This window comes from Aotus nancymaae, unplaced genomic scaffold (genome assembly GCF_030222135.1).
Source record: "Aotus nancymaae isolate 86718 unplaced genomic scaffold, 86718_ANA_hifiasm-v0.15.2.pri h1tg000029l, whole genome shotgun sequence".
NCBI classification, from domain to species: Eukaryota; Metazoa; Chordata; class Mammalia; order Primates; family Aotidae; genus Aotus; species Aotus nancymaae.
The window spans coordinates 32345845-32373022 of record NW_026988442.1 but is presented as its reverse complement, the minus strand read 5'-3'; the positions used below and the strand labels follow the sequence as shown (position 1 = coordinate 32373022).

General features: G+C 45.3%; 2 protein-coding genes across 4 annotated transcripts in view; one reads left to right on the top strand and one right to left on the bottom strand.

The window, feature by feature from the left end:
- TSHZ2 (teashirt zinc finger homeobox 2) overlaps positions 1-27178 on the bottom strand; it is a 507062-nt gene that overhangs the window by 188915 nt on the left and 290969 nt on the right. The gene's annotated exons all lie outside the window — the stretch shown is intronic.
- LOC105727526 (bromodomain-containing protein 2-like) lies at positions 19259-21649 on the top strand. Its single transcript, XM_064382188.1, is given in 1 exon segment — positions 19259-21649. A coding segment is annotated over 1 exon segment (2391 nt).

Below are 27178 nucleotides of genomic sequence, written 5' to 3'. Positions count from 1 at the left end.
TGGATTCACTGAAATCTCAGAAATCACCACTATAGAACTTATCCATGTAACCACAAACCACCTGTTTCTCCAAAACTATTGAATTAAAATACAATAAAAATTTTAAAAAATGAATAAATAAATAAAATAGCCTTCCTCTCTTTTGCTCTTATTTTTCTCTTTTTAGCACTTACTAGCATCAGGCATGTTTTCATTTGTGTATGATCTGTTTTTCCCATTAGAATGGCAACTCTTTGAGAGCAGAAATATTGTCTCTGTTCAGTCCTAAGTTTCCAGAACCTACTACAGTCTCTGGCAATGGTAGGCACCTAAAAATATGTTGAATGAATAAATGAGTGGTCCTGCCAATCACTGTTGATGGGATACCAAGACTATTCATTCTCCAAGACTTTGGCAAAAAATATGGATGTGAGAAAACTAGACTTCTATTAACAAATTTTAACATCAATATAAACCTAAAACTTATTTACCAGCAGCAACTAGTTCTTTTTTTTTTTTTTGAGCTGGAGTCTTGCTCTGTTGCCCAGGCTGGAGTACAGTGACACAATCTTGGCTCAAGGCAGCCTCTGCCTCCCTGGTTCAAGTGATCCTCCCGCCTCAGCCTCCCGAGTAGCTGGGACTACAGGTGCATGTCAGCATGCCCAGCTAATTTTTGTATTTTTAGTAAGTTTCATCATGTTGGCCAAGCTGGTTTTGAACTCCTAACCTCAAGTGATCTGCTTGTCTTGGCCTCCCAAAGTGCTGGGATTACAGGTGTCAGCCACTGCACCTGGCCTACTGGTAACTAGGTTTTGACATTAAGAAAAATCTACAAATCCGTCTAAAGCCAGATTTTTACATTATGTTGAAGACTGAGATTTCCTGTGTCCAGTCTCCTGATGATGGAATTAGAGTGGAATTTCATGAGGACCACATAAACTTTAGGATTAAAGATTGCAATCTGCTCCAACAAATGTTGGGATAGAATATAAAAGTTTTCCATTTTGAAATACTCTTGGAGGGGAAAAAAGCTGAGTCATTAAAAGTTTTAAAAACTCAAGTAATTCAGGTTAAAAAAAGAACACTATTAACTTATGAAAAATGACTTCTATGTTCATCTACCATGAATTTTGTTGGCTTTCAAGGTGATATTTAGCACATAAAATAATTTTAGAAGGAAAATAAATCCATGCCACTACCCTTGCACTCACTGTAATGAATATTTCCCAAGCTTTTTCCAATCTCAGTCTCCATGTAAGTTTGCTAACCTCTTAGACAGTCAAGCAACACTTCCTCTTCTGGGGATACTCAACAGATAAGTAACAGCTGCTCACTCTGTGGGATGCAGTGGATTCAGTTTTATTCCTCTGAACCCATGACAGATCTTAGGGTACACACATTACTTACATTGCACTTGTATTGTAATCACCTTTTAATCTCCAACATCTAAGCTGTAATTCCTGAAAAGTAAGTCAATGCACATGAAAAGGCCCACTCCTTGTGGACCAGCCCCTGGAGATGAATTTTCATAAACACAGTGTCTGCCCTGGTGAGGCTCAAGGCAGAGTGGGATAGACCAGCAAGAGAATAGGCAATTAGAGAACAGACAATTCAAATGAGCAATTAGAGAAGTGCCATGTAATTTTTCAATAAATATAAGCTCATATCATTATTATATCTATTTTGGTCTCCTCAAAAAAGTTCAGTATATTGAATATGCTAAATACTCATTCACAGTGTAAAGAAATAATTTGTTCCTACTACCAAGGACAAGATGGAGTGCCCCTCTTGCGTGCACCTGTATCTTTCCCATCATAGTACTTGTGTCCAGGCACTACGATCGTACATTTGCTTCACTTCCTTGCCCCCTGGATCATGAACCTCAGGGAGAAACTGTGTCCTGGTCTGGTATCCTTGGTCTGGCATTTGGTCATTAATTCAGAAGTGTTACGTGTGTGTGTGTGTGTGTGTGCGCACATGTGTGTATTTTTCAGACAGGGTCTTGCTCTGTTGCCCGTGCTAAAGTATATTGATATAATCATAGTTCACTGCAGCCTTGAACTCTTGGGATTAAGTGATCTTCTCAAGTAGCTGGGACTACAGGTGCACACCACACTACCTGACTAGAAAGAAAATTTTTTTGTAGAGACAGGATCTCACTGTGTTGTCCAGGCTGGTCTCAGATTCCTGGGCTCAAGCCATTGATGTTCCCACTTTAGCCACCCAAAGTGCTGGCATTACAGGCATGAGCCACTGTGCCTATTTTTACATATTTGAATAAAGCTGTAGAAGATAAAATGTTCTTAGAATTCAAATCTCAGAGAAGCTGGCTATTTCTGCCCTAAGACCAAAAAAAAAAAAAAAAAGGTGACACCTCCAATCAAAAAACAATTGGATTTTCATCATACCCTTACGAGGGAAAATGCCCTGAAAAAGAATCTACAATGAAGGATGGTAGACATCTTGAGAACTCTTGTTTTTAATCCTGAACTCTGTCTGTTTTCTTATTTCACACTTTCATCTCCACACTTCCAGACCTGAAGTCTCTAACTGTTAAGTGTTGTGTTGCTTCACAAAGCCTCATGACAGAATTTTCTTTTAATTAGAGCACTCATAATAGCAACTATAATTCTAATCATTAATAAGCCGCTCACTCCACTTAGGAACAAACACAAATGGCAAGAAGTCAATGTTAATTTTAAAACACATGTAAACAAGAATCCAGGAAGGCCAAACACATAACCTTTTGGCATTATTAATGGCAAAGAACATTTTCCACTGAGCTCAAGAAGTAAATGCTACAACAGCTGCATGCTATATACCGCTACCTTCACTTTTCATAATAAAAATAAATTGATCATTATGTGGTGATTTAAAGAAAACTCTGTTTTCCCTTCCCCAAATGCCCAAAGCTTCATGAGGGTAGGAATCATTTCTGTCCTCCCTGATGCTACGGTAGTTCTGGCTTATAGTAGGTGTTCAATCCATCTGTGTTGAATAAATGAATCAATCCAATGTCACAGATGTCCTGCTCAGAACATCACTTTACAAAGGAAGCTGGGCACTAGTACCATTTCTTTTTCTTTTATTATTATTATTTTTGAGATGGAGTCTTGCTCTGTTGCCCCAGGCTGGAATGCAGTGGTGTGATCTCGGCTCATTGCAACCTCCACTTCCTGGGTTCCAGTGATTCTCCTGCCTCAGCCTCCCAAGTAGCTGGGATTATAGGCATGCACCACCACGCCTGGCTATTTTTTTTGTTTTTTTGTATTTTTAGTAGAGGTGGGGTTTCATCATGTTGGCCAGGCTAGTCTTGAACTCCTGACCTCAAATAATCTGCCTGCCTTGGCATCCCAGAGTGATAACAGGCCTGAGCCACCGCACCTGGCCCCATTTCTCAGATATTGTACTGAACCAACATTTGCAAAAAAATTCATCAAGTTCTGAATTTTCAATCAAGAATATCTAAATTTCATTTTCATTTTGATGAAAAATGAATCCAATCCTGTCCTGGATTCTCAGGAGAAGAGACCCCTATCCAAACACTGCCTCATAAAATCACTGCCTATGTTCACGTTTATCCTTGCGTTGAGTTGGTGCTCTGTGATCAACGCAAAAGGACATTTAACTTTTTAATACCGTGTTTCTCACTTTGTGGGGGCTTGCACATTTATCCAGTTCTCAAGTTTGGGAAATTGTGGTAGCTACAACTTCCCCACTCAGCACAGTGACACCCAAAGTCTGGGCAATGCCTGGGGCCACCATCTGTCTCCCGTGCCTCTGACTCTGCTGAACAGCTTCAGAATGTGGAGCCGGATCCGAATTGCAGCGCCAGCCCTCGTGACAGACCCGGGATGTCTACGATCATTTCCTCTGCTGCCTTTCATATCACTGAACTGAAACGATCAGGCCTGTCAAGAGTAAGGGCTCCAGATGAAAGGCCAGTGCATTAAGACAGAACATAATTGCCAGCTTCTGAGTTGCTGACATTAATCGTTTTACTGAAAGAAGACAGTAGAGTTCCTCTCTCTCTTCCTCTCTCTATTTCTCTCTCTCTCTCTCTTTCTCTCTCTTATTGCCATCACACAATGGGGGCAGGGAGGCTGGGTGTGTAGGGGGAGAAATCCCAACAAGATTTGCTAATTAAAAGTAATATGTTTTCCCGTGTTTTTGGCAATTTGATAACACAAAACACTTACTTGGGGGCCACGGGGGAAACAAACGGAGACAGATAAAAAATGTTTTGTGTTCATCCAAGCACAGCTATGTTAATGCGTATTATCCCATTAATGTGCATCAACATCGGGAATCGGCTCACCAATGCAAGCAAGAAGCATACACTTATCATCATTTGATAACATGTTTAATGACAGATTGACGGGAGATTTGCAAATGTGAACTGGCATCAGTGTTGCTAACTTCAGCTTCTGCCGCCGCCTGTGCTATGCCAGCATATTTATGTGCATAATTTGATTTCTCAGCCACACTGTTAGTACATTTTTAATATTAACTATGCACGAACAGACAGCCGAACTTAAGTTGCACTGATGGTTGGAGTTCATTAGATTGAAAAAGATGGGCGTGCGTTACTAAGATGGAGGTGGCGGTCCAACATTCAAGAAGCAACACTTAACAGACACACTCCATTCTCAACAAGCCCAAGCTACACACTGCATGTTGTTGGAGGCGGTAAAGCTCTTATGAATGAAGGAAGAAGTGGAAGAAGAACAAGAAAGCCCCTGCCCTGGGCATTTGATCAGGAACTTGACAAAGAGCACTGGGAACTACTGGACCCTTTTTTGCTTTCTTTCTGTCACCTTCTTTCACCCCAAACTCATCAAGCCTCTACATTCAAGCCTCTTTCGCATATTGCAGTCAAGTGCATGGAGCAGGAGAGTACAGACTTCTATTCACTCTTCCTAAATCCAGGTCACAGCCCCAGCAAGCAGGAAAATCTTCCCTGGGTAAAAATAGGGCCAATCCGTTTATTTTGGAGAGTCAGACCAATCTGTAATTGAATTTTACCCTCATCACAAAACATTTGCATGACGAGGATGGATGACTTCACTTGGCTATACCTCCCTTTCTTCAACTGTAAAATGGGTATAAGAAAACCACCTACTTCCCAGGGCAGTGAAGCTTGAATAAGCTAAAAAAAAGGAGTGCTAAACCCAGTGTTTGGCACATATGCAAGTTTTTAGTATATGTTTATTCTTCTTACTGTTTTATTTCTTCCTTTTTTTGGTAATTAAAAAAAATTTTAAGTCTGCTTCCCAGCAAGGCCTAAAGTCCAGCAGATCTAGGATTTCAATCCAAGCTCCACCAGCTGAAGGCTGTGTGGTGATGGTTAAGGCACTTCATTTCTGTTGACTTTAGGTGCTTCACCTGTAAAATAGGGGTGATGACAGGGACGTGTCTGCTGTGATGGCAGGAAAGATAAAACAATATGATGTGTATAAGGAGTTTTAGAGAGTGTCTTGGACATAGTAAGCATTCAATAAGTATTAGCTCTGATTTTTTGCAAGAATCAGGACAGGGCATACGTTCTGGCGGTGATAATGAAGTTTGGCAAATTTGCATTTGAATTCTTGTTCTGCTGCTTCCTAACTGTATGATAATGGGCCACTTAACCTTTTTAGGGCTTAGCTTTCTCTTCTACAACATAGGGACCCATGATCCTACTTTGGAGGATGTGGGAAGGGAATAATGAGATAACACTGGTAGGGCGCTAACTCCACATTAACTACGATTGTTATAAAAGTTTGTGTCTTCAGGGTTTGATGGTGCCTGGTTCATAATAAATGCTGAATAAATATTTGTTGATTGAACCAGAAAATGAGATCACTATTAGGCATGTCCCAGCTTCCGTCTTGGGAAAGATTTGTCCAGGGAACAGGAAAAGAGGACTGCAAGTGTCTGTTCTGACCTGGGAGTGGCATAGTGAGAGTGTGTGAAGGAGTCTCTGCAAGGCCTCATCGCGATAGCAAGCAAATGACACAAATCACATGCACAGGATATGCCACCTCCTTATACAAAGAGCAGTGCATGATGCCATCTGGCTAGCTATTTTGTATTTATTCCTTCTAGTCACCCGTCTGAAAGGTGGAACTAGAAAAATGCACAGACTTCAGTGTCAGAACTGGCCTTAAATCCCATTCTGTCACCTGTTAGTTACGGTCACCCTCAGTAAGTTACAGACCTTTTTGAGGTCCATTCAATGAATATGAGTTAAGGATTTTAAATTTTACAGCCCCTGTTCTGCCCTTGAGGGCCTTATAATTGAACCTCAGTTTCCTCGTCCATAAAATGGGGGCAATATCTCTACTTAAAGCGTCTGGTAAAGGTTAAATCAGAAGATAGAAAAGCTCTTTTTTTTTTTTGAGACGGCGTTTCGCTCTTGTTACCCAGGCTGGAGTGCAATGGTGCGATCTCGGCTCACCGCAACCTCCGCCTCCTGGGTTCAGGCAATTCTCCTGCCTCAGCCTCCTGAGTAACTGGGATTACAGGCACGCGCCACCATGCCCAGCTAATTTTTTGTATTTTTAGAGACGGGGTTTCACCATGTTGACCATGATGGTCTCGATCTCTTGACCTCGTGATCCACCCACCTCGGCCTCCCAAAGTGCTGGGATTACAGGCATGAGCCACTGCGCCGGGCCATAGAAAAGCTCTTGACACTATGCACGCAGCGGGTACTCAGTCAATGCTAGATCCCTCTACCGCATTGATCTGCACATGAAAGCCTAAGCCAGAGGCCACGCATCTCTGATCACTTTCAAAAACGTGCTTTCTGTATATTTGCACTGTTTTGAATTGCCATTTAAATTAACTATTTTGTCAGTGACAATGAGGTGAAAGTCACCTCTTCTTTTGATCCTTTTTGTTTTTGGACAAAAGAACTTGATATATTTTAACATCAGCTCTCAGAGGTAGATGGAGAATCTACCTTTACTCACAAAGGTAACGTTGGGAAAACTGAGACATTTTTCCATGCAAGTGAGAGCTAGGTAAGAACCTGGCCACAGGGAAATGCATCTGTAGAGGACACAGTAAGATGCCTTTGGATTTCGGGTACTATATTCTTGTGCCTATGCCTGGCTTCTGAGGGTTTTACCTTCTAACAGGTGCACCTGCAGCTCTCTTCTGGGTATATCCCCTGACCGCTGAATCTGCTTGGCCTGTACACACAGAGCGCCCTTGCTGCCTGCAAGTGTGTACCCCTGGTTACCCTTGAGCCAGTGACTGACTGATGTGGAGTCAATCAGTCACTGGATCAAGGGTAGCCAGGGTAGCCCAGCACTTGCTTACAGACAGGTGAAACTCTGAGGCTCCCCATGGGATCAGGCAGGGGCTAGGACTTGCTTGGCTTTCTTTTCTTTCCTGTCCTGCTTCCCCACTCTCTTACTGGTTCTTCCTAGGATCACATTCCTAAGAAATCGGAGATTCAATAGATTTAATAGCTCAGGAATCCTGATGTCAGGTTCTGCTTCTAGGATCCCCACATGAGACATTATGCTACTAGACCACAGGCTGGTAAACTATAGCCTGTGAGCCAAATCTGGCCCTCCACTTGTTTTTGTAAATAAAGTTTTATTGGAACTCAGCCATACTTAATCACTTACATATCACCTATGGCTGCTTTTGTGATGCAAGGCAGAGCCGAATATTTGTAATAGACATTGTATGGCCTACAAAGCCTCAGACATTTACTATCTGGCCCTTTGACAAAACGAGTTTGCAAACCCCTGTACTAGATAATGCTTTAAATACACTGAGCTTTTTTTCACCTCAAGAACTTCGCGGCCCGGGCGCGGTGGCTCAAGCCTGTAATCCCAGCACTTTGGGAGGCCGAGGTGGGTGGATCACGAGGTTAAGAGATCGAGACCATCCTGGTCAACATGGTGAAACCCCGTCTCTACTAATACAAAAAATTAGCTGGGCATGGTGGCGCGTGCCTGTAGTCCCAGCTACTCAGGAGGCTGAGGCAGAAGAATTGCCTGAATCCAGGAGGCAGAGGTTGCGGTGAGCCGAGATCGCGCCATTGCACTCCAGCCTGGGTAATGAGCGAAACTCTATCTCAAAAAAAAAAAAAAAAAAAGAATTTCGCATGTGCTGTTCCTTCTGCCTGGAGCCCTCGTTCACTGGGTCAGTGGATGACTGGCTGCCTCTCATTTTTCAGGTCTCAGCAAAAATGTCACTTTCTCAGAAAGGCCTTTCCTGACCACTATCTAAAGTAGCCTCCCATCTCCCTATTCTTTGGCTCTGCATTCTTACAACTAACAGCACTGAAATTATTCTCTTTGATTAAATCGTTTGCTCCATGACAGCAACTAGCACATAAGCTTCATGAGGCCAGAGGCTTTCTTTGCCTTGCTCATTTCTGGGTACAAGCCTGGCATCGTACCTAAACATAGTTTACATTTAAGAATGCTTGCTGACTAAATGATGAGAAGGATAAAAAATACCTAAGTTGTTTCATTCACACCAGTTGCGGCTAAAAATCCAGGACTTAGCACAGCTAGCTCCATGTAGGTGGTGCTCAGTCACTGATCCTCCCGCATTTTGAATCCTTACTCCCAATGCCACGGAAACATATTTCATACTCAGGCCACATTAGTGCCCAGACATTTACTACCTCTGGTATTAATTTGCTTGTTTTGCCACATTATATCATGGGAGGTCACTTTATGCTATGAGCTGTAATTTTTGAATTTTATGATATAAATTGACCTGCTTTGGGAACCAGGCTATAAAAAGGATCGCTGCTGAGGAGGTCAAGGAAAAGCTATGCAGTGGTGTTAATGGTTTTAATTAAAGCATTCATTTTATAAAGTTTTTGTTGAGGGCTTCATATGCCTGAGGTCTTCAAGGAGCTTCTGGTAAGGAAGGGAAGGTACATTCACACACACACACACATCTCCTGGGTGCAATCCATTCCTGTACTCAGGAGCAGAATCATCTTCAGAAATGCCATTGGGTCATGCTCTCTCCCTGTTTAAAGCCTCTCAATGTATTTAGAGTATTCTGAACTCATTACCATGGCCTGCATAATTGGGTCTGTCCCCTTGAGCACAGCATTCCGGACACTGGCTTTCTTTCAGTCCCCCCCAACAAACCCAGCTCTTACTTGCCTCAGGGCCTTTGCACTTACTGTCCGTCTGAAATCCTCTTCTTCTCATTTGTGGATCCCTCAGTCCTTCATGTGTCAGAAGATGCCCCTCAAAGGAATCTTCCTGGAGCACCCAAAGTAAGTTAGCACCACCACTACCCAGGCCCTTAAAGTTCTGTTCCCTTTATGGGACCCTAAATGGTCTTATTTATTTTTTAATTTCTTGTCTATTTCCACCAACAAGAATATAAGATCTGTGAAGGGAGGGAAACTGTCATTCTGCTCATTGCTGTTTCCTTGGAGCCTAGCACAGTGCTAGATATGAGAAAATACATAAACTACATGATATCAGATAGTTGTACTTTTATGAAGGAAATAAAACAGGGTGATGAGACAGAGAAAAGTGAGATAGCTGGATCAGGGGTTGGTAAACTGTTGCCTGTGAGCCTAATCCAGCCTGCCATCTGCTTTCGTAGGGCCAAAAAAGTAGAAGTGGTTTTTATATTTTTAAATGGTCGAAAAATAAGAAGAATGATGGTTTATGACACACAAAAATGACAGGAAATTAAAATTCCAGTGTCCTTTGATAAAGTTTTATTGGATCATAGCCCCTACTATTCATTCACATATGATCTATCACTGCTTTTATGCTGCAATGGCAGATTGAATACAGTTGACCCTCGAACAACATGAGTTTGAGCTGAGTGGGTCCACTTATACATGGATTTTCTTCGCCCTCTGCCACCTCTGAGAAAGCAAACCAAGCCCTTCACTTACTTCTTCTCCTCAGCCTACTCAATGTGAAGATGACAAGGAGGAAGACCTTTATAATGATCCACTTCCACTTAATAATAAATATATTTTCTCTTCCTTATGATTTTCTTAACAAAGTTTTCTTTTCTATAGCTTACTTTATAGTAAGAAAATTGCATATAATGCATATAACATTACAAAATATGTGTTAATTGACTTTATGTTATCGGCAAGTCTTCTGATCAACAGTAGGCTATCAGTAGTTAAGTACTTTTTGTGAAGTCAAAAGTTACCTGTGCATTTTTGATTATGCAGAGGATCAGCGCTGCTAACTCCTTCATTGTTCAAGGGTCAACTGTAGTCATGAGACTGCATATCCCACAATGCTGAAAATATTTACTATCTGGCCCTTTGTAGAAAAAAATGGATGACTCCTGATTTAGATAGGTTTTCATGGAAGAGTCCTTAGAGAAGATGATGTTTGAGATTTAAATGATGAGAAAGATTAATACAAGGATCAGAAGGACTATAATTAAAGTACCTGAAGCAGAATAAATACTTATGAAATGGTAGCCTTTCTCATTGCGATATGAGCTGTGAATTATGACTTAATCTGGCAGTTCTGTCTTGGGAAAACTAAGGCAGGGTGGTAAGTAGAGATGAGAACTGAAGGTGGCTACTGCATCAGTCCTGGCAAGAGGAGGGTGTACTTCAAATAACATGGCTGCTGTGGAAACGGAAGTGGAAGTGAGGTGGGAAAACCATGATGGAGTGATGAGTGATGGAATAAATGAAGAGTGCAAGTAGAGATGACAGAAAACGTTAAGGTCCGTAGATCCTCAGCTGAGGCATCATGAGAAGAGCAATGCTACCTGCCATTTCAGAACTAGAAAATATCAGAAAAGGGAGAAGATGGCTTAGGTCAAGCTTTAGCTAGCTATCTGGCCCTTTACAGGAACAAACGACGACTCTGATTTAGATAGTTTTTCAGGGAAGAATCCTTAAAGAAGATGATGTTGAAGTTGAGATTTAAATGATGAGAAGGGTTAATATAAGGATCATAAGGACTATAACTAAAGTGCCCCAGGAAGAATAAATATTCATGAAATGGTGGCTCTTCTCATTGCGATATAAGCTTTGAATCATGACTTAATCTGGGAGTTCTGTGCTGGGCAAACAGGGACAGGGTAGTAAGTAGAGATGAGAAGACCTGAAGGTGGCTACTGCATCAGTCCTGGCAGGAGGCGGGTGTTAGTTGGATTTGAGGTCATTCTTCCCCAAGCAACACCGACGTCAAAACTCCTCTGGGCAGATCAATCTCAGTCCAAGTTGTGCAGTGCTGAGTCTGCTCACTGCTTCCACGAGAGTGAATTGAACCCATGCCAAAGACAGCATGCAATTCTTTAGGTTGCAGGCATTGCTTCAAGGGTGTGTGCTACCCCGACCCCCGGCTGATAAAACCAAATCTCCATATTTTATTGGCACTGTTGGGAAACAGGCCTTCTATCCACTGGGGCACCTAAACTGGTAGGATATAAACCCTGGAGCTGGTCCAGGTAATCTTGGCATTTGCCTGAGAATGAGACAACACAGAGAACATCTGAGCTGAAAGGTGGAGAAAGATAAAGTTCTGAGGGCATACATCTTTCGAACCAAGGATTCCTCTGTGCATGAGTCCAACTCTATCCTTAGGTGAGCTGTTACATTTCTTGTTTTTTTTTTTCAAAGTGAAAGCAAGTTTATTTTATTAAGGAAGTAAATAAACAAAAGAATGGCAACTCCACAGGCAGGGCAGCCACACTTCTTGTTTTACTTAACTACTTTTGATTTGGTTTGCAGTGCATTGTAAATAAGAGATTTTGATAATCACAATATAGAGTTAATATACTGAACAGTTTTAACCATTGCTTCAAAAAGCATTTTAGGGCCCATCCCTTCAGAATTAAGGAAGGTATTAAGCTAAGTCAAGAGGAGGCCCTCTTCCCTTGACAGCTGGTCATGTGCTTCAGATGAACATTCCTCTTTATACAGTAGAAGCAACTGAGCTGATGTCCACCTTTTTAAGCGATCTCAGCAGACTCATGCAAACTTCCTGGCCACCTACTCCTTTCCTAGATTTTGGGCCTCTCCTTGTTTAGCTTCTGTATCTCAGCCCCTGCTCTCTGTTTAGTCCCTGTAATAGGTCATCCTGATGGACCCCCATGTTGGTTTGACTTGATTTTGTGCAGTAAGCGAGGATCTCACAAAGGACAGAGTGCCAGACAGGCTCAGAGACAGGGGGAAAGCTGCTAAAAGCAAACTGTCTGGAGTGCTTACAACATGCCCAGGTACTTAAAGGAATAGTTCTCAATGTGTGGTCCCTGGACCAATACCACTGGTATCACCTGGGAGCATGTTAGACATTCACATGGTCTGGCTCCATCTGGGACCTAGTGACTCTGACACTCGGGAGATGGGGCTCAGTCATCTGGGTATTAACAAACCTCCCGGCGATTGTGATGTACAGCCAAGTTTGAGAACCACTGGCTTAAAGCATCACCTGGGATATTTCTTTTAACTCTATCAATCCCTGAGGTAGAACAGTTATACCCATTTTACAGATGAAGAAATTGTGCCTGAGAGGGGTTAGGGTGTTTGCTCTTACTCCTAGTGAGTAGTGGACCCTGAATTTAAACCCAGGCAGCCTGACCCTTGTACCTCACTGGTGATCCCTAGCAAAAGTGGATAGATCTATGCAGCTGCTCATGTTCCCAGGCAGAGTGCCTGGCTCGCATTCCAGTTGGCTGGCAGACACACTGTCCCGGAATGACATATCCTATTGCCCTTTTGCCAATTCCTAGTAAGCCTTAGGGCACATTTCTCAACCTCTAAGGAAGTTTCCAGTCCCAGAGCTAAATCCTAGTTTTAGACCCTGGGGATGGTTCAGGTAATCTTGCCATTTGCCTGAGAATGAGACAACACGGGGAACATCTGAGGGGAAAGGTGGAGAGAGGCAGAGGGCATACATCCTTTGAACCAAGGATTCCTCTGTGCACGAATCAAATTCTATCTTTGGATGAGCTGTTACATTTCTTGTTTTACTTTTGATTTGGTTTGCAGTGAATTGTAGATAAGAGATTTTGATATACACCATGTAGAGTTAACATGCTGAACAGTTTTTTTTTTTTGACAAAGTCTCACTCTGTTGCCAGGCTGGAATACAGTGGTGCAATCACAGCTCACTGCAACCTCCACCTCCTGCGTTCAAGTGATTCTCCTGCCTCAGCCTCCCACGTAGCTGGGACTACAGGCTTGTGCCACTACACCAGGCTAATTTTGTATTTTTTTTAGTACAGACAAGGTTTCCCCATGTTGGTCAGGCTGGTCTCGAACTCCTGACCTCAGGTGATCCACCCACCTAGGCCTCCCAAAGCACTAGGATTACAGCCATGAGCCATCGTGCCTGACCAACATGCAAAACAGTTTTAACCATTGCTTCCAAAAATTTCAACAAACTTCCGCTCAGGTCCACTGGGATTCTAGGGATTACACAGCACACAGGGGACTTGTGCTCATTCACTTGCAGCCTCTCCTCATGAAAATCACCTCCATCCTTCTAAATCCCCCTTCTTGTGCACCGCGTTTCTCCCCAGTTAATGCCGTATAGTTAGAGATGCCACTTGGTTTGCTGAGATTTATAGGCAATCGCTAATGTTCAGTTATAATTCCCCATCTCAGATGTGAAAATGGCTCATAATATTCAACACAAGGGCCTCTCTACAATGATATATAATTTAAAAATTAACATGAGGACAGAGGAGACTCTGCATTTTTGAACTGGGAACTTAGAGACTCAGAGGTTAAAGCTTGATAAGGTGAGCTCAAGGAATGAGATGAGTTATTAAGCAAATGCCTCTGGTACATGTCTCCATGACTTCAGAGCTTTTCCTGTGTCTTCCAGTTCACTTGCACTTGTCAAAGTGCAAGTCCACAAATGGTATATTTATATTAGGGTATTTTTCCCCATTGTTAGGAATGTTCTCTAATTCCTGACACAGACCTTTCCAATATAAACCGTGCTGTCAGAAAGCAAGCAAAGCAGAAAAAATCAATGCTTGAGCTCCAGCAGGGGCCAAACAGACCAGAAGAGCAAGACCAGAAAGAGCTTATGGGAATTCTTGAGGGGAAAACCTGTGGCTGTATTTATGGCATCATTGGCTCTGGCTGGAAATGGACCTAGAAGACTTGGTGAAGTATTTAACATGCCCATCTCTGGGGAAGGGGGATGAAGACTGTGATAGAGATGGAGAAAAAGAGGCAGAGAAAAAGAAAGAGCACTAGTGATAAAAGAAAAATAGGCGATATTTCTGCAGGTGAGATACTTTGGTGCTTGTATTGGTTCAACCATCCATGGCCTTGTGACCAAGTCCTTGTCCCCGGTCTGCTCCAGCGTCAAGTGGTTACAATTATGGATTGCAAATTTATTGACATTTGACCTCTACCTAAGCTTTTCCCTGATCAACAGAACTCTCTACCAGCAAACTGAATAATTACACAAGATTTCAGCAGTCACGGGGATGCCAAAAAGGTCACTAAATCATTTGGAAAAAAACAATGTGTTCCTCCATGTCATCTCTCCAGCAAATCTCCCACAGAAGTCAGGATCACCCGGCGTGGAGGCTCAGAGGAGGGGACACTGAATTACAGAATGGAGAGAGGAATTTAGGATTGAAAAATAGGAAGGTGAGCACAGTGGGGATCTTTCATTTTTATACTTCCTAATTCCTGGAGAAGAATTAAAATGGTGGTTTATTTTTATCGGAGTGGATTCTTCTTGGAAGACGGGCAGTGATGGGATGCTTGGGAGTCCCGGCGGTCCAGGGTAGATTTGAGAAGAGCAGTTGTATCCTGGTCCTCTAGAGCCCACCCGGGGCCCCACAATGGGAAGCCGAGAGAATCTTTCGCCATGCACACATGCCTTCTTTGTTTGAAGTCCCTTCTCCTCCCTAGAACAAGCATGGTCCTGAGTGACTTAGAATTCTCCCGGGTACACACATTCCTTCCCATGCTCACCGCCTCCACTGAGGATCCAATCAAGGACGTCTGTTTCCAGTCTCCCAACAGCCTCCTCGCACTGCCCCTGCTTTCACTCCGACCCTCTCATCCATTCCATACCCAGTAGCCAGAGAGATCTTCTAAAAAAGAAAGTAGGCTAGGTGCAGTGGCTCACGCCTGTAATCCCAGCACTTTGGAAGGCCAAGGCAGGTGGATCACCTGAGGTCAGGAGTTCGAGACCAGTCTGGTCAACATGGTGAAACCCTGTCTCCACTAAAAATACAAAATTAGCCAGGTGTGGTGGTGCGTGCCTGTAATCCCAGCTACTCGGGAGGCTGAGGTAAGAGAATCACTTGAACCCGAGAGGTGGAGGTTGCAGTGAGCCAAGATCACATCATTGTACTCCAGCCTGGGCAGAAAGAGTGAAAATCCACCTCAAAAAAAAAAAAAAAAAAAAAAAAAAAGAAAAAAAAATTAGATCATGCCACGTTTAAGCCTCTTCAATGGCTTCCCTTTGGACTTAAAGAAAAACAAACCTAACGTTCTTTTATTTCTCCATCCAGTGAGTATGGTCCCAAAATATCCAAAGTTCTTAATATGTTCTTAATATGACATGTCCCATGCCCATCCCACAATCATGTCGCACCCCTGCATGCCCAGCTCACGACACTCTGGCCTTTCTCTGAATCAAATGTATCAGCCCTGCTCCTGTTTCTCCTGCCTGGGATGTTCTGCCTCCAATTTGCCGCGTGACTACTATTTTCTCAGTCTCCTCTATTTAAAGTAGGTGGCCCTGTCACAGTCCCTTGCACTACCCCATATTTCCTTGGCAGTCCCTCATTCTCAGAAATTGTCACTTGTATTTATGTGCTTAATAGATGTTAGCCGTTAGTATTATTATCAACCTGCATCCCCTGTTTCTCTTATTCTCTGGTGTAGCCCAGGACTCAGAACAGAGCCTGGCACACAGCAGTTCCTCCAAAAATTTGCATTTGTACCTCAGGAATAGACATTTCTTAACCCAGAAGCACAAACATCCCGTCTGAGTGTTAGTCCTCTGGACAAATAATTTCTACAGTGGGCTGGAAATGTTTCTTATATCCATATACTTTTACGGCTGTGCAAAGCCTGAAAATGCATTTGCACTGGGCTTCTGTTAATGCTGGGCACTGTGCTTCATATTTTGTGTACTGTTATGTATTTGATCTGCTTCACGGATGAGGGATGTAAGTATTATTGTCATTTCACTCACGGTGGATGGCAAAAGGAAGCATAATCACCTCCTAGATATTATGCACCTTTCTCCCTCTCTCTTTTCCTTCCTTCCTTTCTTTCATCCAGTATTTATAGAGTCTAGGTTCCAAGGAATACAATGGGGAGCCAATCAGATGCAGTCTCTGCCCTCCTGTAGCTTCAATGTGGAGGTCAACCTTGTATCTGGCGTCAACTGGAGGCTCAGTTAAAAGTCCACTTCTCCAGTCAGTGCCCAGCCTTGCAAAGTCAATTTCATGGAAACAATGCTCCAGTACTTCATAAAGCAAACCTCGATTGAACACTTGTCCCTATGATCATGAAAAGACAGTTTGTGCACCCAAGTAGAAGCCACTGTATGCACATCCACCAGCCACCTGTCTGTTCAGCCTCGTCTCAGTCCCCAAAACCTCCACCTGCTCCCCAAAACCGGGCTCCAATCATGCTGAGCCACATGCATTTTTTGGAATGAACCACACCCTCTCTCACTTACAAGGCTTTACTCCTGCCATTCCTTCGTTCCACAACACTTTTCCCTCTTATCCACCTGGCTGGCTCGCTTTCATCATTCCAGACTCAGCCTAGATCGCTTCCTGTTTGGGTAGACTTCTCTGACCCCTCTTTTCCCCACTGGCTCCATACTTCTGGTGTGCTAGCAGTGACCAAAAGCTAAGCCTTGTGGTTTCATTGTCTTCCTTCTGTGATGGGTGGCAAATAGTCTGAGGGAAGGGCTGTTAGACCTGTTCACCCAACCTTGATTGGGTGAGCAGGTCTAACAGCCCTAGGGGTGCTATATCTTAGCTATTATGGGAGCAGCTCTTGTTAATTGAGGACTTCTACATGCCTGATACAGGGTTAGGCAGGTGCTTAGTGGGTTGTATTTAATTTTATCTTTATAACAATATGTGAGCTCAGTCTTCCTGCTGCTCCTTGATAGGAGAGACAGCTGAGGTTCAAAGAAGTGGCATCCTCTGACCCAGGTCCCTCAGCCAGGAAGCCAGGAAGTGGAGACCCAGCCCTGGGGACAGACTCCAGCAGTTCCAGGACCCATGTTCTTCCCCACTGAGCTTAGCTGACGCGTGTTTCCTTCTCAGGATTTCTAGGCATCAGGAACTCCCTGTCTCTGGAGACTGCATGTCAGGTCTTCCCTCCACTTACAAAGGCCTCGCATTTTTCATCCTCTTACATTTCTGGGATGACGAGGTCCTGATTGGCTCTTTGACTTCTAAGCCAGAGCGGAGACTATCCAATGGGGACCCATCTCCATGGTTACTGCACAGGGAGAGTCTAAAGAAAGGCAGCAGGGGGAAAAGTGGAGGCTCCTGCAAGTACAGGGGGAGGAGAGAGTCATAAACAATTAAATATGACAAAATCCTCTGGTGAACAAAAATAGACTTATTTGACTGTGAAATCAAGTAATGTAGCATTGAAAATAACATAACCTGAAACATCATTTTTTTCTCCATCGATAAAAAAATATCGGGGCTGCGGCAGCCATGCTGAACCTGTACCGAGAGGCAAGTAGAGGGGACAGAGTCGACGACTGCGGGATAGGAAACTGGGGATTTGGAAAAGCAGCAGCATTATAGCACTCTGGGTTTCAGAACATAGGCTTGGGCCATGCGGACCCCTTGGCCCCTTGCGCGACCCCCAGGAACGTTTGGAAAACTGGTCCTCGTGGCTGGGGGAGATGGGGGAGGACAGCAGGCATGTGACCCTGGTCAGCCAATCTGGGTGCTGCTAACGTGGCGGCGCGGCCCCAATGTATCCCCACCCCCCAGCCCGGATTACATACCCCGTACCAAGCCGAGGGCAACTTTGGAGGCCCCCTGGAAGGCTTTAGGATACAGATTCTTCGCTGCAGCGGCCTTACTGCCGAGAACCACCACCTGCCGGGCGTCTTGCGGTCAACACCCCTGGCGGGCCCAGGCCGGCTACGCCCACGCGACTCCTCCTGTTTCCCTGCCGGTCTGGCCAATGGAGGAGCTACGAATGGCACGATCTGCCCGAGCTTGGCGGTCTCCAGTTGCACTGTGTATGGAAGCCTGCGAAGACTTTGTTGGAAGGGGAGGCGAGAGGGAGCGCCGGAGGCTCTGGGGCGATGGCTTCCGCACCCCTTCCAACTGCCCTCTTTCCCTGGAGTCAGAGAACCACAGCCCAGCCAATTGGCTTGGAGATGTGGCGGGTTGCCACTTCCCCGTGGGTCTCTGCGGCACTCTCTTGCCTGGTGACTGACACCTTGGAAATGAAGTTTATGACGTCATCCCTGCGGCTGGCCAATAGAAAAAGCTCCCGCGGAGAGGTTCCTCCCCCTTCTACTGAGCTTCTTCACGCCCATGAGCGAGTGGGGGAAATCTCAAGCAGGGTGGCGCGGTTGAGCGGTGAAGCTCCTCCTCTCTGCCTATATATAAAGGGCTGGCACGGGGCTCCGCGGTGCCATTTCACGCTGGAGTGGAGCAGCCCCTAAAACGAGCTGGAGGATTCTGCCTACCAATACAGAGCCTTCGAGTCATCCGGGGCCGCCATTACAATCCACCTCCATCTGCTTGGAAACGGCCTTCATCCCGGCCTATGACTGGTCCCAGCAGACGGTACAGACCCCATAGAAGCCCCTAAAGCTCCCCTTTTTTGGGCCCCGCCCAATCCTCAGAGTCTGTCCACCCCCTATACTCCGCCCTCAAGAGGATTTCAAAAATGGAGGCGGCGGCTTTCTAACCACTTTTTGTGTTCATCCGCCTCCGATCGAAACGGGACCTCATCGGCCTGTAGGGTCTCGACAAGAAGAGGGAATCCCTGCAGACCAACAGCGGGCTATATTGATGACGGTGTTTGAGATCGGGGACTGTCTTGGTTTGAAGAGTTAGTCCCTCCTTAGTCGCCTGCCTCAGCTGAGGCAGCCGCCATTTTCTTGCTGTCCACCGTCTGCAGAGCGTGCCAAGCTGTCTGGAGCTCTCCGCGAGGCCCCAAAGAGACTGCTTTTGTGCCGGCTGGGCAGGGGGTTTGTCGCCTGGAGGGCCAAGAGCAACGGCCTCCCCCTCAACTTACCGGGTTATGCTGGACCGGGCGGTGAGGGGAACCGAGGCCACCGGGACTTTCCGCGGCTGAGGGCGACGCCGGTTCCCTGCGGTCAAGATGCTGTAGAACGTGACTCCTCACAACAAGCTCCCTGGGGAAGGGAGTGCAGGGTTGCTGGGGCTGGGCCCAGAAGCAGCAGCGCCAGGGAAAAGGATTCAAAAGCCTTCCCTGTTGTATGAGGGATTTGAGAACCCCACAATGGCTTCGGTTCCTGCTTTGCAACTGACCCCTGCCAACCCACCACCGCCGGAGGTGTCCAATCCCAAAAAGCCAGGACGAGTTACCAACCAGCTGCAGTACCTACACAAGGTAGTGATGAAGGCTCTGTGGAAACATCAGTTTGCATGGCCATTCCAGCAGCCTGTGGATGCTGTCAAACTGGGTCTACCGGATTATCACAAAATTATAAAACAGCCTATGGACATGGGTACTATTAAGAGGAGACTTGAAAACAATTATTATTGGGCTGCCTCAGAGTGTATGCAAGATTTTAATACCATGTTCACCAACTGTTACATTTACAACCAGCCCACTGATGATATTGTCCTAATGGCACAAACATTGGAAAATATCTTCCTACAGAAAGTTGCATCAATGCCACTAGAGGAACAAGAGCTGGTGGTGACCATCCCTAAGAATAGCCACAAGAAGGGGGCCAAGTTGGCAGCACTCCAGGGCAGTGTTACCAGTGCCCATCAGGTGCCTGCTGTCTCTTCTGTGTCACACACAGCCCTGTATACTCCGCCACCTGAGATACCTACCACTGTCCTCAACATTCCCCACCCATCAGTCATTTCCTCTCCACTTCTCAAGTCCGTGCCCTCTGCTGGACCCCCGCTCCTTGCTGTTACTGCAGCTCCTCCAGCCCAGCCCCTTGCCAAGAAAAAAGGTGTAAAGCGCAAAGCAGATACTACCATCCCTACACCTACAGCCATCCTGGCTCCTGGTTCCCCAGCTGGCCCTCCTGGGAGTCTTGAGCCTAAGGCAGCACGGCTTCCCCCTATGCGCAGAGAGAGTGGTCGCCCCATCAAGCCCCCACGCAAAGACTTGCCTGATGCTCAGCAACAACACCAGAGCTCTAAGAAAGGAAAGCTTTCAGAACAATTAAAACATTGCAATGGCATTTTGAAGGAGTTACTCACTAAGAAGCATGCTGCTTATGCTTGGCCTTTCTATAAACCAGTGGACGCTTCTGCACTTGGCCTGCATGACTACCATGACATCATTAAGCAACCCATGGACCTCAGCACTGTCAAGCGGAAGATGGAGAACCGTGATTACCGGGATGCACAGGAGTTTGCTGCTGACGTACGGCTTATGTTCTCTAACTGCTATAAGTACAATCCCCCAGATCACGATGTTGTGGCAATGGCACGAAAGCTACAGGATGTATTTGAGTTCCGTTATGCCAAGATGCCAGATGAACCACTGGAACCAAGGCCTTTACCAGTCTCTACTGCCATTCCCCCTGGCTTGGCCAAATCATCTTCAGAGTCCTCCAGTGAGGAAAGTAGCAGTGAGAGCTCCTCTGAGGAAGATGAGGAGGACGAGGAAGAAGAGAGTGAAAGCTCAAACTCAGAGGAAGAAAGGGCTCATCGCTTGGCAGAACTGCAGGAACAGTTTCAGGCAGTACATGAACAACTGGCTGCTCTGTCCCAGGGTCCAATATCCAAGCCCAAGAGGAAAAGAGAGAAAAAAGAGAAAAAGAAGAAACGGAAGGCAGAGAAGCATCGAGGACGAGCTGGGGCTGATGAAGATGACAAGGGGCCTCGAGCACCCCGCCCACCTCAGCCCAAGAAGTCCAAGAAAGCAAGTGGCAGTGAAGGTGGCAGTGCTGCTTTAGGCCCTTCGGGCTCTGGACCTTCTGGAGGAAGTGGAACCAAGCTCCCCAAAAAGGCCACAAAGACAGCCCCACCTGCCCTGCCTACAGGTTATGATTCAGAGGAGGAGGAAGAGAGCAGGCCCATGAGTTACGATGAAAAGTGGCAGCTAAGCCTGGGCATCAACAAATTACCTGGAGAGAAGCTGGGCCGAGTTTTGCACATAATCCAAGCCAGGGAACCCTCTTTACGTGGTTCAAACTCAGAAGAGATTGAGATTGAATTTGAAACACTCAAGCCATCCACACTTAGAGAGCTTGAGCGCTATGTCCTTTCCTGCCTACGTAAGAAACCCCGGAAGCCCTATACCATTAAAAAGCCTGTGGGAAAGACAAACGAAGAACTGGCTTTGGAGAAAAAGCGGGAATTAGAAAAGCGGTTACAAGATGTCAGCAGACAGCTCAATTCCACTAAAAAGCCCCCCAAGAAAGCAAGTGAGAAAACGGAGTCATCCTCTGCACAGCAAGTAGTAGTGTCACGCCTCAGCGCTTCCAGCTCCAGCTCAGATTCCAGCTCCTCCCCTTCATCGTTGTCTTCTTCAGATACCAGTGATTCAGACTTAGGCTAAGGGGCCAGGCCAGATGGGGCAAGAAGGCTCTGCAGGACCGGACCCCTAGACCGCCCTGCCCCACCCACCCCTTTCCCCTTTGCTGTGACTTCATCTCACCCCCCTGCCCCCGTCTAGGAGAACTGGCTCTGCAGTAGGGGAGGGATGCAGGGACATTTACTGAAAGAGGGACATGGACAAAATAAGATTGAATTCTCATGAGGCCGCATTGGGGAGTGATCTCTTGGACATAGATCCCCCATTCAAAATGACTGGGGCAGGGCAAGGGGGTACAGGGTGGAAGTGTGCAAAGCCCCTGATCTGGAGTTATGTAAGGCCATAGCTGCCCTGTTGACTTCTAAGGGCCCTGTTTTGAGGTTGTTTGTTCGAATTTATTTTAAGCGAGGTAATGCTGGGGGGAGGGTGGGGCCTTGGTCCCCTCAGCCCCCATGGGGAGGGAAGAAGGGGGAGCTCTTTTTTTACGTTGACTTGTTTTTCCTACTGTTTTCCCTTTTTCCTTCACTCCACTTGGGGCCCTGGGGGTTTCAGTCATCTCCCCATTTGGTCCCCTGGACTGTCTTTGTTGATTCTAACTTGTAAATAAATAAAATATTATTCAAAAAAAAACCCAGATAAAACCATGCACATTTGAAGTGCCGATTTGCTGGAGGCCCTGAGTGATAGAAAGTTGCCTTGGTTAAAGATTTGAATTTTGGGGGTATTTAAGCTTTTTATTTTTGGCCACTCATCTTTTCTCTCCTTCAAATAAGTGGTGTGTCCGTATCTCACGCTTTGGTGTGCTACTCACAGAATTTAACTAAGGGACGCCAGAATGGTGCTGACATTTTGGCCAAAATTCTGGCTTCAGGCAAATCCTCCATTTGTCTACACTGAACTTCCAGCTCTGCTTCTTACTAGCTGTGTGGTCTTCCTGGTTGCTTCACGTCTCTGGGGGCTGGCTTCTTCACCTGTAAGCTGGGTGCAATCATAGTCCCTTCTTTATAGAATTTAGGAGAAAGTTTAATTGAGATAGTATACGTAAGGCACTAGCACCTTACAACTTGGAGCTTGCCCTATTGGGAGGCAAGGGTTGGACTCTGCTACTCCACATCCAACAGTCATTAACTCAAGGCTGGCCAGAGGCGCACACTTGCAGGCACCAGGGGCGCTCTGTGTGTGCAAGCCCAGCAGCTCCAGGAGCTGGGGGATGTCTCCAGAAGAGAGTTGCCGGTGTGTATATTAGAAGAGAAGACAAGCAGAAGCCGAGCGTGGGCACGAGAATATTGTATCAGAAAACTAATGGCATCTCCACTGTGCCCTCTACAGGTGTATTTCACTGTGGCCAGGTTCTTAGATAGCTCTCAGTTTTATGGAAAAATGCCTCAGTTTCCCCAAAGGTAAATAAGTGAATGAAGGTAGGGTCTCCATCTGCCTCTCAGAGATGATATTAGAACACATTAAATTCTTTTATTAAAGAAAAGAATCCAAAGAGAGGTTCCTTTCATTTCATTGCTACCGATAATATAATTAATCTATGTGGTGATTCAAACAGTGCTCAATAAATGTTGGTTATCTGTCAATATCGATGACAAGGATATTTTTGATAATGGATACTGTGCCAGGCACTATTCTAAGTTCGTGTGTTACAACATTTAATCATCATCATCATATCCTTATCATCATATTCTCCTCCTCCTCCTCCTCCCACTCCTCTTCCCCCTCCTCCTCCTCCTCATCATCATCATCTTCACTGAAAACTCCAGTGCAGTTCTTCCCAAGCATGGCTTAGCCACCAGCAAATCTGTGTTGTAGCAGGTGGAGTTTTTCAAAGTGGCCAGTGGCAGGAAGAGAATGGGAAAGTTGGAGGGAAGGAAATGCAGGCTAATGGTACCTTCTGTTTTTTTCTCAGGGGCATATCTTCTATTTCTCCCATCCCTCCCAGAGCTGTTTTAGCTAAATCTATACTTACAATCTCTCTTTATTCCTTCATATAAAGTGGCACCATCCAATCCACCTCTTAACTTAAATATTAAGTAATTAAAAGGGCTTTTTTTCTTTAAAGTAGGTGATCAAGGGCTCGGTCGACGGGAAGGGAATCAAGAGGAAAGTAGTTACTCAGGCACTTGTTCTGTGTGCCAGAACGACGCAGACATCTCCCACCCCTGTACACCATCCAACTTAATCTTCAACACAGACTAAGGGAGGAGACGGGACTGTAAGGCCATTGCTGCCATCCAGTCTGTGCCAACCTCTTTTATCGATCTGAACATATATTGTTTTTGAGTCCTCACAGCATCACTGAGAGATGAATATTATTAGCTGTAATTTTAGGGATGAGAAAGCTGACGCTCCGGGAAAATAACTGACTTGCCCTGGCTCCAATAGTAAGTGGCCCTGCTGGGATTTGAACACAGGTGTGTCCGAACCCAAAGCCTGCCCTGACCTCTGACAGTCGTAATAAAAATAACAGCTCAGATTTGCTGAGCATCTACTATAATTTAAGTGGTCTCTGTGGACACGTGAGGTTAAAACCCTCACCATGTTTCATGAAGAAGGGACTGTTGTTCATTCCAGTTGACAGGTGAGCAACCTGGGGTTTAGTGAAATTAAATAGTCATTCAAGATAGCTCTTTGAAATAACCACTATTTGTTGTTCATTCACCGTTGTACTTATAGTGACCAAGACTCATCACAGGGAAAGAAGAGGCAAGGCAAAGACTGAAGCCCAGGAAGACAGGTTCCATCCCGTGCGTGCTTAGCCATGAAGTGGTACTCGAATCCTGTTTCTAAGTCACGCTCTCGCCTGGATAGGCAGTCTTTTCTCCTCCTGCTTGAGTTCTTGCCTCATATTGCCGTGCCTTGGCCCATGTCTGGATTTTAGATCATCCCGAGTCCTAAAGTTCAGAAACATCTGAATTTCTCAATTATAAAGATCCACCCCCCATTTCTTAATTGATTCCCATCTCTGTTGATGTAACACAAAATGAATCATAAGCAATTCAATTTGGGTCTGTATCTTGCACAAACTTCCTTCATATTCTGCATGAAACATGTATATTGGAAGCTCCAACATCAGAACAGAAAGGTGTTTTTGACCAGAGGACTTCCAAATGCCCACCCCCTGTCTTTTTTTTTATATAATTCTTCAGTTCAAATCTTAAACTCTCTCAAAAAGGCCTCCGAATACTCCATCCCCAAGTGGCCAAGCCAACTCCCTTGAACGCTGAGTCTTCATGGACTTTGCTTTCCTGCACTAGAAGCAGTCCAGGGAGAGTTAAGATTTGGGCTCTGGCTGGTGAGTTTGAGTCCCACCTTCAACCCTCACCAGCTAAACGACCTTGGACAATCACTTGAGCTCTTAAAGCTCCAGTTTTCTCAGTAGCACAGGGGGAATAGTAATAAAAATGCCTATTTCAAAAAGTTGTTGCAAGAATTAAGAAAGATACTATGTGCAAAGTGCTTAGCCTGAGCTTAGCACATGTGAAGCATTCAATAAAGATCAATGTTGATGAGTATGTCAGCACTCATTTATTGCTTACTTAGTTTTATTTACCGTTTGTGAGTATCTGACCTTGACTATAGCAAGCATCTAACAACTACTGGGCATCTTTAAACAGCCCTTGGTGTGACTACAAGAGTCACGTGGTAGAAGGGCATGTGTAGGGTCTAAGCTGGACTCCCATCCTCTCTCTGACACAGACTGTGACACTGGGATTTTTCATTATTTCTAAGCCTCAGTTTCCTTTTATGTAAAATAAATGACTATCACCCACCCTGTGAGATTACTGAAAGAACTGAATAGCGCCTTTAAGGATCTGAGCACAGGTTGAAATATTAAGAGAAACTGCATCAATGGAGCCTCATTTCACACCGTCTGTCCTCTCCTTCTCCCTTCCAGCTCACTAGCTTTCTTTCAGGCACCTGTACTCGACCCCCTTCTCACTGGCCTCTGAGCCTCGACACGGGCTCTTCCTTCTGCCTGGAATACACTTCCTGTTTCAGCTTGCCAGCACCGAGGCCTTTCCCATCTTCCTTCAAGGCCTACTCTGATCTTTAGTGCCAGGTCAAAGCCCCTGCTAGAGACTTTGTGTCCCATGCAGCCTCATCGGTGGCACCTCCTACCAGTGCTATTAACATTCACCTATTTGGTTATTTAATCATCACTGAGGCTGGGCATGGTGGCTCCTGTCTATAACCCCAGCACTTTGGGAGGTGGAGGCAGGTGGATCACCTGAGGTCAGGAGTTCAAGACCAGCCTGGCCAACACGGTGAAACCCTGTCTCTGCCAAAAATACAAAGATTAGCCAAGTGTGGTGGCGAGTGGGCACCTATAATCCCAACCACTCAGGAGGCTGAGGCAGGAGAATCACCTGAACCCGGGAGGCGGAGGTTGCAGTGAGCTGAGATGGCGCCACTGCACTTCAGCCTGGGTGACAGAGTGAGACTCTGTCTCAAAAAAAAAAAAAAAAGTCATCAATTGCCCTCCCCTGCTAGACTAGGAACTCCATGAGGCCAGGAAGTGTCATTGTTTGTGATTCCAGTTTATCCTAGAGCCTTGTAGAGGGCTTGAGGAAAAGTTCATGCACACAAAGTTTTTGGATTTATGAAAGATACAATTAACTATTATTATAGCCGTATCATTTTCACTAGTAGTGATGATGGGGCAATGAGAATTATTTTTGGTATTTCAGAAAATCCAGGGTAAATGGTTTCTTATTTGAGGTGAGAGTGCATAGGCTGTATTGAGAGAACAAACTCTGTTGCCTTGAACTAGAAAGTGATCCAGTGCATGGACTTGAGTGTACAGTTATTTATGTCTAATTACTGAAAACGAGAAAACAATTTCTGGGCATGGGGCAGAGCACACACATTGAACTTCCTCTTGTTTCCAGATTTCCTTTTCTGTTTTCACGCTGTGTCTGTCCTTCATCTCTCTTCTGACTTCCTTGTGCTCATCTTGGTACCCAGGCAGCAAGCCCTCCTGGGCTCTCTGTGTCCTCCTCCACCCTTGATCCCCATCCTGGGTTAGGTGTTCCTCCTTGGCATTCCCATAAACCCCAGTAAGTCTAACTGCTTCAATCTTATCCCATTGCAGGTAAGATTGGTGTAGCTGTGGCCAAATATCTTCTCTCGAGCCTCAGTCTAAAGTGGAGGGTCAGACTCTAAGCTTCCCAAGGGCAGGGAGCTTGTATTTTCTGTTATATTCTCAGTGCCTGTAAGAAGTGTCTGATAAATATTGGTAAAAAGAAAAGCAGGGAGGGAAGAAAGGAGGGAGGGAGGGAGGAAGGGAAAACACATTTCTCTTAGATTGCTCTCCTGTGCCTCTCTGTCCTGAGGAAGTCTTTCTGGTTTTCTGCTGATGTGTGGGACGTTTAGAGTAAGAAAGAACAGAATTAATGACTTATGTGTATGTAAAACCTTCCTCTCTTTCAAAAGTGACAGCAAGAAGTGAACAAAAATCACCAGGTGGGCCAGACTTGTGCCTCCCCCACAAGGAGCAGCCACAGAACGTCACCAATTCTCAGGAATAATCAAGCCGTGGGGCTTCCC